The 16,750-nt window shown below is 33.9% G+C and overlaps 1 protein-coding gene across 1 annotated transcript in view; it reads right to left on the bottom strand.

The window, feature by feature from the left end:
* The window catches only part of LOC131073768 (uncharacterized), a 39,135-nt gene extending 31,879 nt beyond the window's left edge, over positions 1-7,256 (bottom strand). Inside the window, exon 1 of the mRNA XM_058010299.2 lies at positions 6,803-7,256. Within this exon, the coding sequence (XP_057866282.1) occupies positions 6,803-6,994 (192 nt within the window). The 5' untranslated portion in view covers positions 6,995-7,256. The remainder of the gene's footprint in view (positions 1-6,802) is intronic.
* Between the last annotated feature and the right edge of the window lie 9,494 nt (positions 7,257-16,750).

Genomic DNA, 16,750 nt, shown 5'->3' with positions numbered 1-16,750 from the left:
ATAGGAGGGTAAGAATTAGAGAAATAAAGTAAAACAGCAAGTGAATGTGCCCAAATGAGGTAACCAATCAGCTTTCTCTTATGCACTCAATCAATTCTCATCCATAAACATGTGAATGCTTGTGGTTGAGCTACCTCAACTTACTTTATGCAAACCTACTTGCACACAAAATGAAATTAATTGGCATCAATGACCAATGAGCATTCAAATACACAAAATATTCACTTCCATTGAAGGGGCAAATGCAAACAAACACAAACACTTTCATGAACTCAAACCAAGCGGCAGTCTTCGAAATGAGTTATGAGAAACAAAAGTCAAAACATGCGCTTTTATCACTCAAAAGCTGAAAGATCAAAGATCAATCAACTATCTCTTAAAAGAGCCAAAAGATATTTACATTAAAACTAAACCTATACTTATATAACTATGGGAATCCTTGTGCAATTGCAACCAAACAAGCCTGTGATGATTTACAAAGAATAGAGAACTAGAGGAAGAGAATAGGCAATGTTGGAAGACCTACACCATTTGTCAGATGATCTTGGATTGACACCAAATCAAGGGCAAAGGAGAGGCACTTGAAAGCAATTCGGAACTCGGTCACAATCATTCGAAGCCATAATGGCCTTTATCAAATGCACGTACCATCTATAACACTCGAGTGAAGAGAGCTTGCAAAATCCAATGAAGAAAAAATCTTGTTCATCTAGATTAGATATTTGATGGTAGCTGCAATCAATGACTATTAGAGTGATGGAGGTGCATCCCAAACACGAAGTGGAAAGAGCCACATCAAACCAATCTCGTTTGATCAAGGGGTCAAATAAGCTTGGCGAGAGAAGAAATATGCTGAAGTCACTAGGAGGCAAGGCAGCTTCCCACGTAAAGATCTTCAAAAAGAGGTCTAGCTTCATTTTGCAAAGGCAAGCCTGAAAAGCTCCAAATCGTCAAATCATCTTGAATATCAGCAAGAATCAAAATTGGAAGGATATCATCATAGCAGAAAGTGCAAAAGTTCCCACAAAGGAGAAAGGACAAAATAGAGCAAGACCCACTATGGAGTTGGGCCTAGAACACATAAATGAGGCAATATGAAAAAAAATCCACATCATTGGATGCTACCACAGATCAATGGCTAGCACAACCCCAAGACAACGTCATGGTAAAGGTTGGAAAAACCTCCAAAAAGAGAGGAGACAAAGCGGGTTAGGCTCATTGTGAATATAGTGCTTCAAAGGAGGTTATTTGCAGTGTTGGATGGACAATGGACAAAAGTCATCGAAAGGATGTTAAAGGTTGCAAGACCAATCAAAAGAGAGAAACAAGACCCATGCAAGCAAGATGCTCACAAGCAAAGTAGCATTCCAACTTGTTGAACTCAACACTAAAAGCCTTCTAGAGAGGAGAGCTAGGAACTTAACAACCAAAATGACAAACAAGGACCATGAGCAACACCAAGGCATCAAAAGCCAAAAGAAAGGCTTCATTGACACCATAACACCTATAGCTCAAGTATCAACTCACGTGGATCGCAATAATGACCTAGGACTATAAGAGGGAAGCCCATGGATCAAAAGGGAGAATTCGGGCTCAAAAAATGCATTAAAATAGGGAACTAAAGGAATCCATTTGTGGCAACATGGACTGCTTGAAGGGAGAAATTATGCAGAAAAGGAAATAAGAAGGCATCTCTCAATCTAATGTGTCTTGAGAACCAACTCTCTAAATCACTCACAGCCACATCCATAGCATCTATACTTCATGGTTAAATATTTTTCAATTTCCATGATAAGAATGTCTACCGAATAGTCTCAAGCCTTCAACATAGACCCATCCCATAAGCTTGGTGGAAGACAATAAGTGACTAATGTTAAGGTTATCCTTTCCAAGAAGAAGATGTGATAACCCCGATTTAGGGCTGGGTCGGTCAGCCAGGCAGTGTTGTTTAACACCCTTTATTCTGCAATTTTTTATTAAATAAATAATAAATTATTAACCAAATATTAAATTAAAAAATTATTAAAAATACTAATTATTAAACAATTTTTATAATGGCTCTAGACCGACCTGTTCTAACGTGTGGTGGGCTAGGCCAACTTGGTCTAGTGTGTGGTGAGGCCATTTTTTCTCCTTGGTCTGACCTATGAAAGCACAGGTATTACATAGGTGTCACTGGAGATGAAGGCATCGAAGAATTCATATTTCAACACACTGGTGAATGTTAGTCTTCTGAGATGAAACCCTTGGAAGACACCAATTAGGTAGGACGATACCCCTGCCCATTATTTGTCCATTTATTCAGCTTTCTGCCTTTCCTGAGTCAACTGACAATGCAGGTCTGATCATTGATGTCATGCCCCTGCCATGACAACAAATACTTGCATCTTAATAAAAGAAAATTGTCTTTTCAAAGACTTCACAATTTTTTCAATTCCTAAATCAAACCCAAACAGCAAAAGAGATATATAAATAAATATGATTGAAAGATGCTTTGATTCTCTATTGATCGGTTAGTTAGAACCTTAAACAATTTATTAAATCCTCCAAGAGGCATACAAGATGAAGAGGCAGATGTTCAAGGCAGCGATTTACTAAATTGAAAGGCAACAGTCAGATTGCAAAGAGACACAACCATTGGAAGGGACGTGGTCATGAAAAGACATAACCCTCCAAGCCCAATTGAGAGGTATCCGTATAACTTGCAGATCGCTACTCAAAAAAGAACATAAGACAAGACAATCGAAGAAGATAAAAAGGAAAATCCGATCAGTTATATACACAGCAATTAAAGCAGAATTCTAATCTAGGCTAGTATGCATGATGAATATAAATATGTTTGATGTATGCATAATTGTATGAAATATGTTCAGACACCTATATTCTTTAATAAATCTTGTCTATGAATTAATAAACCTTGTCAATCTATTATGTTATTTAAATTTATAAAAGTTATCTATTCCTTACTCTCACAAGAAATCATATAGGGAATGGAAGGATATAAGTTAGGGAGAGGCAGCAGACTGGTTCCCTCAAATTAAGTAGGCCACCCTAAGTGATGGAATTGTATTAGCGGGATGTGTCTGCCACTTGTGGGTCAAGGGCCGGGCTGTTATAGATGGATGCGCCACGCTCTTAAGCTTAATTGGGCTGAACAGTTTCTGGGCGCCCTTTCGAGGTTTTCCTTGCCAATTCTACTATGATTGATTATAAGAATAAGCTAGGGTTTAGGTTTTAATGGAAAATATAATTATTATTTCATATGATGTTGATTGTTCTTTAACTGTCAAACTCCCTAACTTTAATGAATTAACTTTAGAATGCTAATGATAAGTAAATTATCTTGTTGGAATTGTTAATTTTGATCAAAAACAGGTACATCCCAATTTGGGGACATTACATCTGATCTCGATTAAGAGGCAGAGAATAGCATAAGGTGGAAGCAATTAGTGGTCATTGTAGATGAGGTTCTGTTCGCTCAAGCTTCAAATCGCTGTATCTCTCCTGCAGCTATAAAATGCCTCCATTGCTGTATGCCTATTGACATCAGCAAAGCAGGACTTCTGAACACGGAAGGAGGAGCAATTCCAGTTATCTGACAAGGCATCCAACCTTAGAACTATTCCATGCAGTCAGCAGAGGAGGCACGAGTTAGCACAAGGGATGATTTTGGTGTCACAGACCAAGTGCCGGTAATGGTGTGTAATCAAGCTACATTAAAAGTCTTTATTTCAGGGTATTGAGATCTGCAGAGTGCTATGACTGAGTTGACCGGCTCATATGAATGTAATAATATTTCCCTGTCTATCTGGTCTGGTAGAAGTATTTCTATTTGGCTGTGTTTGTTAAACAGGGAATTTAATACTGAAATTTTCCTTTGTTAAATATCTGTTCTTTGTGTAAACAAATTGGAAAATCTGAGTCATTTGAGAACTGGAATTTTCTGTGTTAACTACTGGTAATTCTGAGTGGGATATTTCAGAAGATGAAGAAAATGAGAGCCTTCCTTGATCTTTTAATAGCAAATTATGTGAAATGGACTCTCCCAGTTGACATTTGTCTTGCTATCATGAAGTATAGCTTGGTACACTGAATGTAGAAAGAGAATGGCCCTAGCTATAATGAACTATTCTCCAATTTTATGACGATGACGACTACTTATTATGTGGCCTTCATGATGGTGGATATTCCTTTTGCTACAACACATTGGGTATATCTGATTTTGAAGAATTTATTGCCTGCCTCAGTTATATGTCAGTCTAAATTAGGACCACATATGCATTCTAGCAGTGTCTCTATTCTTTGTAGGCTTAGTCTCACTGGTATTTAAATGAAGGGCAGTACAATGATTCATTGATTTAATATGTATTTTCTGAGAAGAAAGTACTTGTTTGATAAAATTTAGCATGATTATCATTAAAGACAACTTTGGACAACCATAAAAAGCAACACCCTAGACCAACCAATCAATGGATCTAGTACACCACACATCTCAAGCCTTTTTCTTAAAAATACTGTAAAAATTCTTAGTTGTGGGAAAAGCTACCATCTAACCTCAGCTCCTTCCTTTGACTATTCCAGCAACGTTGAGGCTCGGCAACAAGCAGACCAGTAAAATGACTAGCAAAATAGGCTAAAATTAATAAAAATCCAGGAGAAACATAACTTTATTTCTACGAAACCCGGGGACGCGTCCCCTACCTGAAAACCCCCGTCCCAGTCCCAGGGACGTTTCGGGGACTTGGGGACGGCTAGGGAACGTCCCCCCCCCCGTCCCCAAATTGTCAAAATTTTGAGGGGACGTCCCCGAAACAGGGGGACGGCTTCCCTAGCTGTGGGGGACGTCCGTACGTCCCGGGGACGGCTGGGGACGGATTGGGGACGTCCCAGCCGTCCCGGGGACGGCCAGATGTCCCCCACATCTAGGGCTAGGGAAAAATATTAAAATAAAAAAAGTCGTATTTTCAAAATTTTTTTAATGATGTTTTTTGCATAATTGAGGGAGTGAAATATCTCATGAAGGGTTTTTTGCCAATAGAAAAATAACACCCGATGCCTATATAAAATAATAAAAGTATTTTTGGCCTCGCGGGGCGCTGCCCCTTGACCCCGCCCTGTATCGCGACAGGGAGCGCGCAAGGGGCGCTGCCCCTTGACCCCAAGTTGGGGGCGCTGCCCCCAAACCCCCGTCAAAAAATATAGGGGGGAACTGCGCTGATGGAAGTAGTGAAAATTTAACCTCTGAGTCTGATTAGGCTCCATTATGTATTTTATTTCTTTAATATCTATTATGATATGCATATTGACAATATGAATGAATTGAAATTCTGAATTATGAGTGCATATTGAGTATTGAGTCTATTGATAATGTTGTATGTTCGATGTTTGCATTCTAAAATGTTTTCATAGTATCATACACATGCTATATCCATGTTTTCATATGAATATAATGTATAGATGCATGCTTTATCCATGTTTTCATATGAACATTTAGAATTTTCCTATATATTTTAAATTTTCCCTATATTTTATACAGCCGTCCCCTTTGCCGTCTCCCCCCGTCCCCAAATTTGGCAAAAAAATTTGCCGTCCCGGAAACTTGTCCCCCGTCCCCCCGTCCCAGAAACTTGGGGTAACGTAGCTTTATTTAGCTATGATGTACAAGCTATGAATGAAGAGAATGTCACCCCACCCTGCGAAGTTATCCACTCAAACAGGGAAATTGGAAATTGCAGAGGACCATGATGAGGATCTTAAGGAGAAGTTAACTCGTTATTCCTACTAGAATGTGACTAGCAGATGTTCATCTATGTCTATTTTCAAGTACGAAGTTACGAATTTCACTCTCACCAATTTCAGTATCTTCACATTGTTGCAAGCCCAACTCAAATACTTGGATCCATGCCAGCGAGTAAAAAGTAAAGCAGTTATTTTGCCGAAGACTCGTACGACAATTAGTAAGAATGAAGTTCTAGGCTATGAGCTCAATTCTATTCCTCTTGAAAGTCGTATAATTCGATAGTGCAAGAGTGGCCTCTAAAAACATATAATTGTATGTTTACCTCGTAAGCCTCTGACAAGAACTTGTACACAGTAATGGGCCCCCAATGATTTCAAAATTCAAACTGTATTACATTACATGGAGTTTTCCAAAACTATCACAATCTCATTTTTCCAAACAACAAAATAAGAAAATGATGACTTCGATATTTGCAGCTGATTATGTCTTTTAGCTACATGCTTCTCCGTCAGCAACTTCTTCCATTATAATTAAGAATCAGAATCACCTGCAACAAATTCTATATCGGGAGCCCTATCCATCTAGTTATTGCAACCTTTTCTTGTGATTTAGGGCTGCTGCTTCATTTTTTCCCAGATATAAAAGACTATACTATCCGAGCAGATTTCACTTAAAACATATTAAAAAAAAAATTCGGATTAATATCATCTAAGGAACTATATACCATTCAGATCGATTAATCTACTCAGTCTAATGCAAATGAGAATTATGGTGATAATCACCTTAACACGTTGATAAAAAGCATAAATTTATGGCAAAACTACTTGCAAAACACAATTTAAAGTAGAACCCATTTGTCAAACCTGATCATTTACCAGGGGTAGCCTACCAGTACAACATAATTCAAAGACAAGCACTCTTACAAAAAATGATAGAAGGGGAAGCCCACTCGTGAAAACACAAAAGCAATTAAATAAAATTTTAATTGAAAATAATTAAGAAAAAAACATTAAATTCAAAACAAATTTTGAAATTGAAAATACAACTGGTAGAAGCACCTGCCTCTACAAGGAATTGAGAAGCAAGCAGCAAGCGTGCAGGGGGGAGATGGGCATCGTGATTGGATTGAAAGCGAACAAATGCCGATTTGAGCGCTGAGAAATAGCGAGGGGACACATTCAATATCTTGTCAAGCCTCTCTACCCAGTCTGGTATACCTCCACCCTGCTTACTAAGTCCTCCAATTTCGTCCATGTAATTACTAAGTTAACCTCAAAATTTAAGGCAAAACAAGTTTAGCCTGTACTCTCACGATTATTGAAGGCAAAACAAGTTTTGTGTAGCTTGCACGCACACGATTTTAAAATTTCCTAAGAAAACCGGAAAGGTAAGGAAGAAACAAAGTTTTGTTTCTTTTTTTACAGTCCATACAAGGTACGGAAGAGTGTAGTTTGGTGTAATGTAAATGGTGAAGGCGGAAGATCTTTATGTTCAAAATTTTAGAGGTGTCATATAATGAATGAATGATCAGTCTATGGGATCAAGAAATCATAGCTTAGGATAATTTCATAATCTTTTCTATGTCAGATTTTTTGCTGTAGTAGTCTGATTGATCTTATCCTCCCAAATAAATGATGCATGTTGTCACTTTTCAAGATGCACTAGTATTGAACACGAAAAGTTTCTTTCCGTCTCAATAGCACCCATAAGAAATGAGATTGGAATCATGATTCAATGATTTTGGTGGAATGGAGATCCTTCAACCCTCATCTCTTAGTTAAAATTGGTTGAAAAATTATCAATATATGTTATGTTCCTCTTTCAAATAGCAAAACAAACTCATCTACAATATAAAATCTTTCATTAGAAAAAAAACAAAATGACTTTATAGGATAAAAAAATTTAGAAGATACATAGAATAGGGTGCAAACATCAAAAATAGAAAAATGGTTTAAAAAAATATTCTAAGATTTTGAGTCAAACTAGAATTGTATTATCATTAAAAATTGTCATGGCTCAAAATTCCACATCTTTGTCTTAAAGTAATGAGAGAACTATGCTTAGGTAATTTTGACTATAAGACTAATATTTTAATTGTTACACTTAGTCTCTAGAACAATTAGCATATGGTAATTACTTAATTTTTAAATATAAAATGAAGCATTAAAGATATGATATTTTTATGAAAATTTGGAATAGGTATGGTTTCTATGAAATAATTATTTTGTGTGTATTCATGTGAATGTGAAAAATAAATATCAATTTTTGAAAGTGAATTAAATGAATGTGATCATATCATGTTGATTAATTCTTCTAAATTGATTATCAATTAGAATTATGTTATTTTAGATACAAATGTGATTATAATTTTGATGGACTAACTACCTTGCCAATGAATGAGGTTGATGCAAGATAGATTTAGTCTCCCCTCTCAGTTAGAGAGAAAGAGGGGGGGTTGTAGATCAAGTCATATCGATAAATCATACCACATGTGTTTAATAAGTTTACTCACATACATCACTAGATTTAGTAGTCATTTTGGTGATTTCATCGTATTGTAAGATATTGTTGTTTTTCCATGTTTAGGCATGCATTGTTGACAACATTCTCCTTGGTGCCTTAAATTGCAAAAGTGTTGGAGTAATTTTAGGGCAAATATCTAATTATTTGTTAATTAGGTCATTTAATTGCTTTTTCACTTAAGCTAAACTTAGGTGCTTTTTATTATCTAGAGTTTTTTTTTCTAGTTTAAGTTCTAGATGTAGTTTCAAGCTTAATTTAGCTCCTACTTTGCATTGCTTTAGTTCTCCTAATTTTAGCATTAGGGTTTGCACCTAGGCTTTCATTCATCCTTTATAAGGATTTATTCATTCATTACAATTGTACCTCCACTATTGTTTTGTGCATAATACATAATTATATGGTTGTTATGGAGCATACAATATCTGTTTGATCTCTTTTTGTGATAGGTGTTTCGCTTGCAGATGATTCTTGGCTCTTATGGTTGATCATCAACTTCTACATGGTATCAAAGCTTTATGTGAAGTTCTTGTTTGCATGCTTGAGAGATCCAACCTGAGGTGAATTTTTTGTGCACTTTGGGCTTAAATGGGAGTTACCATCGCATCAACAATGTCAAAAAATCCTAAGATCCACTATTGTTTCATCAAAATTAGAGCAATTGAAAATTTGGGTCAAATTGGCTAAGGGCATAAAAATTGAGACAAAATCTTGGGGTAGTTAAAAACTCTGGGCTCCCTAGAGTGAAACGAAGGTCACCTTTGCATTCAAAAGGCCCAAAAACCCTATGATCGCCTGTCAAATCATTGAAACTGGAGATTGGGGAATTTTTTGAAAAAAATTCAGAAAGTTTCCATTTTCAGAAAGTTTATGTTTTCAACAAGTTTTCATTTTCAGTCAGTTTCAGTTTTCAAAAAGTTTCTATTTTCGAACTTTCTATTTTCAAAAAAAAATGATTTTTGAAAATTTTTTGTTTTTGGAAACTTACTATTTTCAAAAACTTTCTATTTTCAAAAAGTTGCTATTTTCACAATTTTTCCTTTTTGGGGAACCCTTCAAGCCTTCCAAACCATAAAAAGATGTTGTTGGATTTTTGCCCATAACTTCATCATGCAACATCAAAATTGAGCAAATAAGATATCATTGGAAAGCTGATTTAGAGGGCTATCCAATTTTGTAGGCAAATTGATCATATTCTACACCAATTTCCATACCAGGCCTCCAAAGTCGGCCTTTAGTTTGCACTTTCAGAGCCATATCTTGCACATCCGGATTCCAATTTTTTTTCTTGAATACATTGTCAGAAAGATATCTAAGTCCCCTATCTATATCTCAAGTCTATTTTTCTAGATTGTGCTCCACATATATTTCATTGAGATTTTTGTGTTTTCACTATATGCTTAATTACTTGGATATTTTTGCACTTGGGATGGATCTGTTTGTTGGAGAGGGTTGTATTTGACGTGATCTACTTGTTGAGATTATTGGGGTCTAATAATTTTATTTGATGAGGTATCAAGGGTTTTTCAATTCATCCTTTAGTTGCCCAATTGGCTAAGGGCAATTATGAGTCTTGGCAGCATGGCATCCTATCACATCTCAAGTGGCTAGATATGTTGTCTTATTTGTATGGACTCATACCCGAACTAGCAACTTTAGGAGATAAATCAGCTTGGGGTAATCTCACAAACCATGTTGTAGGTGTGATTTGTTCTAGTGTTGATTATGACACTATGTGCGCTATATCAGACCTCGAGTGTCCTCACACACTTTGGACTTGCCTTTGGGAGATCTTTGGAGACTGTAATATCTCTCCATTTCCAGATGATCCTACAACAAATTTTCTTCTTCCCCTTGCACATGTAGATTTCATGCCCTATAATGATTATATTATAGAGGAGCTTCAAGAGTATATCAGAGGTCTTGCATGTTCTAATGGATCAAAGGCCTATCTTCATGTTCCTACTCCTCACTTTGAGATCCCATTTCAATCATATTCATCTTCTATTGTTCTTGATCGGATTGGAATTGGCTCATGCATTACCCCCATTATTCAATGCAGCATGACATTGTTCTTCCAAACACAACTACTTGGGATTCATATCTTGTAGACATATCATCCTTTTTTGTGGAGTCTCGTATTGCAGATCTAGAGGATTATTTTGATGACATTCATCTCCTCTTTGTTGATAGCCACATTAGTTTTATTAGCTTATCTTTATCACCTATGGATCTTGTTCTTCATCAACTTTTGTAGAGTCTTGATTTGTCACCTCCTACATTGATTGTGTATGCATCTGATTGGTTTGCCTCATCATCATCTATCATGGACATAGCAATATTTGGGTAGTTTCTAGAGGCATATATAGTTTGGATTTGGATTCCTACATTTTCCAGTTTATAGGAGTGGCTTCTCCTATCTCCAGTGGATATTGTTTCTTCTGAAGGGGAGAAATGTTGTTTGCAAGCAGTGGATATTGTTTTGTCTTCAAGCATTCATCATTGGCACATGAGCTACTTCTTCATTGGTGGGATTATTATCCTCATTTTCTCTCTCATATGGGATGAATATTCATTGTACTTCGGTGACTGCATTTGTCCTTGGGGACACTTGGAGTCCTTCATCTTAGTCACATGTAGTACCTTTTTCTTTTTCTTTGTATCTCTCATTTTTTGAGAGGATTTTTTTTTTATGTAGTTTTTCTCCTTTCTCCGTTTAGAGAGACCTCATTAGCACGAGTCACATTGCTTTGAATTGGTTTGTACATGAGTATCTAATGAGGCCTTTGTTGTCGACACTCTTTCTTCCATGTTTTTTGCATTCATTGTTATCTCTTTAGCTTATCCTTAAGTTAATCTTAAGGGGAGGTGTTGGACTAATTTTAGGACAATTGATCATCTAATTATTTATTAATTAGGTCCTTTAATTGCTTTTTCACTTAAGCTAAACTTAGGTGCTTTTTATTATCTAGAGTTTGCTTTTCTAGTTTTAGTTCTAGATGTAGTTGAGCTTAATTTAGCTCCTACTTTACATTTCTTTAGTTCTCCTAATTTTATCATTAGGGTTTGTACCTAGGGTTTCATTCATACTTTATAAGGATTCATTCATTTATTGTAATTGTACCTCTAATATTGCATACCTTCGATATTATTTTGTGTAACAATACATAATTCTCTAGTTGTTATACAACATACAATCTTTGCTTGATCTCTCTTGTACGATAGGTTTTTTTTTCTTGTAGACAATTCCTGGTTCCTATGGTTGATCATCAACTTGTACAAAAGTTGATATTTTCACTATTTTTTGAGTTCTTTAGTCATCATATGTGTTTTGATTGTCTCAAGCTCTACCAAATTGGTACACCGTTGTTCTAAACCTATCTCTTGACATTGAAGATGTCAACTTGAGGTCACTAATACTGGGTTCAACTTTGGCTCACTAATTGTAGGGTTTGAAGTATACGCCTTCTAATTAAATTTATGTCAATTGTAAGTTAAAAAATTAAAAACAATAATAAAAAATAGCTTATGTTTTTTTTAATATGAAAATAAGTTTATATGAAAAGTTCCACGTAGTGGATGCATGGGAATTTAACGGTAAAGTTAATATAGAGTGGGAGCCTTGGTTGTGCTCATCATCATGTTGCATTTCTAAGAGGCATGTGAGTTAATAGGGATTTATGTTGGAGTAATTAGGAGTTTTTCAAGAGTATTAGGTAGTTAATACTAGAGAGAAGTGGAGGAAAATGTAGAGAAATTTGACACGAAGAAGTCATGCTAGAAGAGAGGAATTTTAAAGCATGTATAGAACTGATTTCAAAAGTAAAATACAAAAGAAGAGAAGGTACAATTACTTTGAGTTTTATTTTTCTTTTGGGTAGATAAAAAGATGAGGAATATATATATATATATATATATATATATATATATATATGAGAATGTTTGTGTGTTTGCAAGAGGCTATTGAAGTCAAAGTAGACATTATCACTTTGTTGAATTTATTGAGAGGTTTTGTATGCACATATGTATGTATGTATGTATGTATGTATGTATGTATGTATGTATGTATGTAGTATGTATGTATGTATGTATGTATGCATGTATGTATGTCTATGTGTGTGTATGTATTCTACGCGTTATTCTAAGCAATTCATGGTCGTACTAGTTCTTTTATAGATGCACTTTATAGTTCTGAGATGTATCTTTCTAGCAACAACACTATGGTTACATATGTAATACTAGCCAAAATAAATATGTGTGGTCTTATAAAATGTGAATATGTTGGGTATTGACAAAGTATTTGGGCTAATACAAATCAACCCATGTAAATAACAAGATGTTGTTATAAATTGATACAAATATATATTTATCTTAGACAAATTAATATTGTTGTGTCTAACATGTTTGATTAAGGTCGATACCAATATGAACATATATATTGTTGTTTTGTATAGAATATGAATTGAAGCATATACCAATTTGACCACATAAGTTATGCTATTTTTTTATATATTTTAATAAAGGGTCAATACAATGAAGCCTAATAGTGAGCTTCACTTCCATGCTAAAATATATATTTTAATAGTTGACTTGAATCATTACTTGGTTGATTGTGTAAACTTAAAATAGTAATAAGCAAAGATACATAACCACTTTACTTGTATATATTAAGTAACTATGTTCATGTTGTGTAGGATATAAATTATTGATTGCTAAGATTACCTTTTTGCTATTACTTTTACAAAACATAAACAATATGTTAGAAATCTGTTTGTAATATTTTTTTATAGTGTGTACAATTCAAGGAGAAAGGGAGACATCAATCATTCTACAATCCTATAGAAAGTTTGCATAATTATTTCCATAATATAAAATTCAATAGAAAATAAAGGTTGGGAAAAAAGAAATTTAGGAAGAAATTTAGGACCTAGCTATGGTCAGTACAATTTTAGACGATAGCTATCTATCTCAAAATGACACAAACAAGTTGGAGAAAGTATAGTGTATGGTCAAAGAATTTGTAATCCAATAAGTTTGTTTATTAAAACATAATAGTGCAAAACAAGATCTAGATTATCAATACAAGTAACTCTATGAATCAATAAAAAAGTATTATTGATGGATTTATATCATCATTCTATGGAAAAAGTTTCAAGCATTATCAGAATAGTTATTAATTTGATTTGAATGATTGCATATATTGTAAATATAAATGTGTACTGAATGAACTTCAAATACACAAATATATGCATGTATATTTATAATTCATGTATTTAAATTGTATTTAAATTAGTAAGAATTAAATGGTAGTTAAAATTGTGTTTTTATTATTCAATTGAGTTTACAAAAATGACTCTAATTATTTGAAATGAAATATGTTTAGTCTCAAAATGGTTTAATCTTTTGTTGAAGATTTATTTTTATTTTAATTTCATTGTCACTCAAGTTGTATAGTTTTTTGGGTAAATTTAAGAAGTCTTGTCTTTAATAGTATTGAGTCAAGTTGAGATAGGAGTAGTAGATAAATGACCCACAATTTTAATTTCATTTAGTCAAGTTGTATAGTTTTTTTGTAAATTTAAAAGCCTTGTCTTAATAGTATTTAGTTAAGTTGAGATAGAAGTAGTTTAATCCTTTGTTGAAGATTACTTCAAATTTTCAGTCTCAAAATGATTTAATCTTTTGTTGAAAATTTATTTCAAATTTAATTTCATCATCACTCAGGTTGTATAGTTTTTGTGTAAATTTAAGAAGTCTTGTCCTAATAGTATTGAGTCAAGTTGTGCTAGTAATATAAATACATATATGTGTAGTGAATGAACTTCAAATACACAAATATATGCATGTATATTTATAATTCATGTATTTAAATTAGTAAGAACTAAATGGTAGTTAAAATTGTGTTTTTATTATTCAATTGAATTTATAAAGAAGACTCCAATTATTTGAGATGAAATATGTTTAGTCCCAAAATGGTTTGATACTTTGTTGAAGATTTATTTCAATTTTAATTTCATCATCACTCAAGTTGTATAGTTTTTGTGTAATTTTAAGAAGTCTTGTCTTAATAGTATTGAGTCAAGTTGAGATAGGAGTGGTGGATAAATGACCCACAATTCCATTTTAGGATTTGATTATGCTTCAAAGTACTTTGGCCAAAGTGATTTGTAAGTTGCATGTATTCCAAAATATTTGATAGGTTGTATGTTAACCAAATGTCATACTTAGCTAGAGGGTATCTAGGGTTTTGTGACAAGTTACAAGAAAAATAGATGTTTATGTCAAATTTTGAATCTATTTGTAAACCTTCAAGATCCAACTACTAAACCATAGATCTAAAAACTAATTCAACACAACACCTATAGAGATCTACCATGCATGTAAATAACAATGAAATAACAAAGATTATGCCATTCACATACAAAGTAGGCTTGTCTCCATTGTTCTCCTATCCTCCATGATCTTGTATTTGATATGGTTGCTCTCATATTTGTGGTGCACTTGCACAAGAGATCAAGGAAGAATGGATGTGGTTGTGATGATGTATATATATGATGCAAAGATGATGTGACAATGTAGAGTGATTTCAACATAATGTAAGTATGCTTGAATAAAAGATATGATGAAATGAGAGAAGGAGATCTCTTTTATAGAGAAAAATGTAAAAATAGAGGGTTAGGATTAAGAGGTTAAAAGATGAAATGAATGGTTAGGATTGAGGAGTAGGTATTTAGAGAGACATATCGTCACGTGGATAAGAAGAAAAGGCTAAATTAATTAATTAATTAATTAAAAGTATTTATTTAATAAATAGAAGAAAGGCCACATAAATTAAATAAATATTTATTTAATTTTAGATATAGAGAATTCTATTAAATAAATATTTAATTTAGGAAATAAAGAATGAGATTAAATAAATAATAAATATTTATTTAATTATTAAAGGACAATTTTAGGTGTCTACATTTTGCCCCTCTTTGAGACAATGCAGTTTATCACGTTGTTTTAAAGAAAATTAAAACATAGTGGGTAGGAAAGGGATTAGGACTAGAAGTATGATGCCCTAGTTACGGGAAGGATAAGGAAGGATGTCAAGTTAGTAGGAGGATGCCCTCTTGAGAGGACATGTGGGTTAGAAGAACACACATGTGCTCTCAAATGGAAAGATGGGGGGATACGACTAGAAGCAAATAGATAAGGAGATGGTAAATCAATGTATATAGAAGTAGTCATGGATAGGAATGGATGGATAGAAAGGATGAGGGTGATGGAATCTTGTGCTTAGTATAGTGCTAGATATCATCATTTACCTTATTATGGAAAGTGAATGCAAGCATCTAGATATGATAAAACATAGATGACTCACACCATTTGCAAGGAGTGATAAGACAAATAAAAAACAACAATCAAATTATAAAAATAATGATCCATCCTCACTTCTTTAATCACTTGTGGATATCCTTGAGTAGCATGGGATCACATTGATACAAGATAAATCAAATTAAAGGTAAGACTCACTAGACCAAATGAATCAACAACCATATAGATCTTATTTCCAAAGTTAAGTGTTCTTGTTAAATGATGTTTGATAGAATGTCCATTGTAGGAAAGATGTGTCCATAGGACACGATATCTAATAGGGTACACGTCTATTCTAGGAACGATGTTTATTAACCATTACTTGCAAACTATTTAATCTAACTTGGTTTGGTTTTTACGTGAACAATAAACAATGAAACTATTCTACCAAAATTTAGGAAAACTACTTTAACATTATACACATGAAACAAAACTAACTAGACTAAGCTAACACTATGAGTATCTTTACCTCAAGTGGGCCCCCTTGGGTAAGTGCTCGTTATGAACTCACAAGATTACACAATTAGTTCAAAATGCATTGTATTCTATTCATCATGATTTACATACTTGCTTCAAAACATAACTGTTGCCATAGTCACAAAATTGTTAACATTTTTAGGTTGAATGCAAGCTTCTTTATACCATTAATCCTATGACTAATTCTCTAACCAACTACAACGTGATTCCTAGATATAGGGAGAGATTTATTAACTAAATAAAGGAACTATAAAGTGGAGAAGATTCCCATTAGGACTGCAATTCTCAACAATCATTTAAAATGTAATTATCCACTTGAATCAACTCAATAGACTACTAAATAGCACATGCTTTGGTGGTTTGGATCATGATGAAGAATATCCATGTGTGAGTATTTCCCTTAGATAACTTGATCCACTTGAATCTTCTTTTGACCAAATCAACATTGTTTTTGTTCATGGTTGCAAGACCTCACACAGTGCTTGGTTGTAATAACAATCGCTTCTGGCTCGAGAGCAAGTGTTGCATAATAGGTTAGTATATACAACATTGCAAATCATAGTAATCAATTGTTTTCATCTATAACATGTACATGAACATAAGTATATATGCATTATATTAGAGTCATTAACTAAACATATTAAAAGCGCTTAA

The sequence above is a fragment of the Cryptomeria japonica genome, chromosome 3 (genome assembly GCF_030272615.1).
Source record: "Cryptomeria japonica chromosome 3, Sugi_1.0, whole genome shotgun sequence".
Lineage (NCBI taxonomy): Eukaryota > Viridiplantae > Streptophyta > Pinopsida > Cupressales > Cupressaceae > Cryptomeria > Cryptomeria japonica.
The sequence above is the reverse complement of the archived record's forward strand: the minus strand, read 5'-3'. Positions and strand labels throughout refer to the sequence as shown.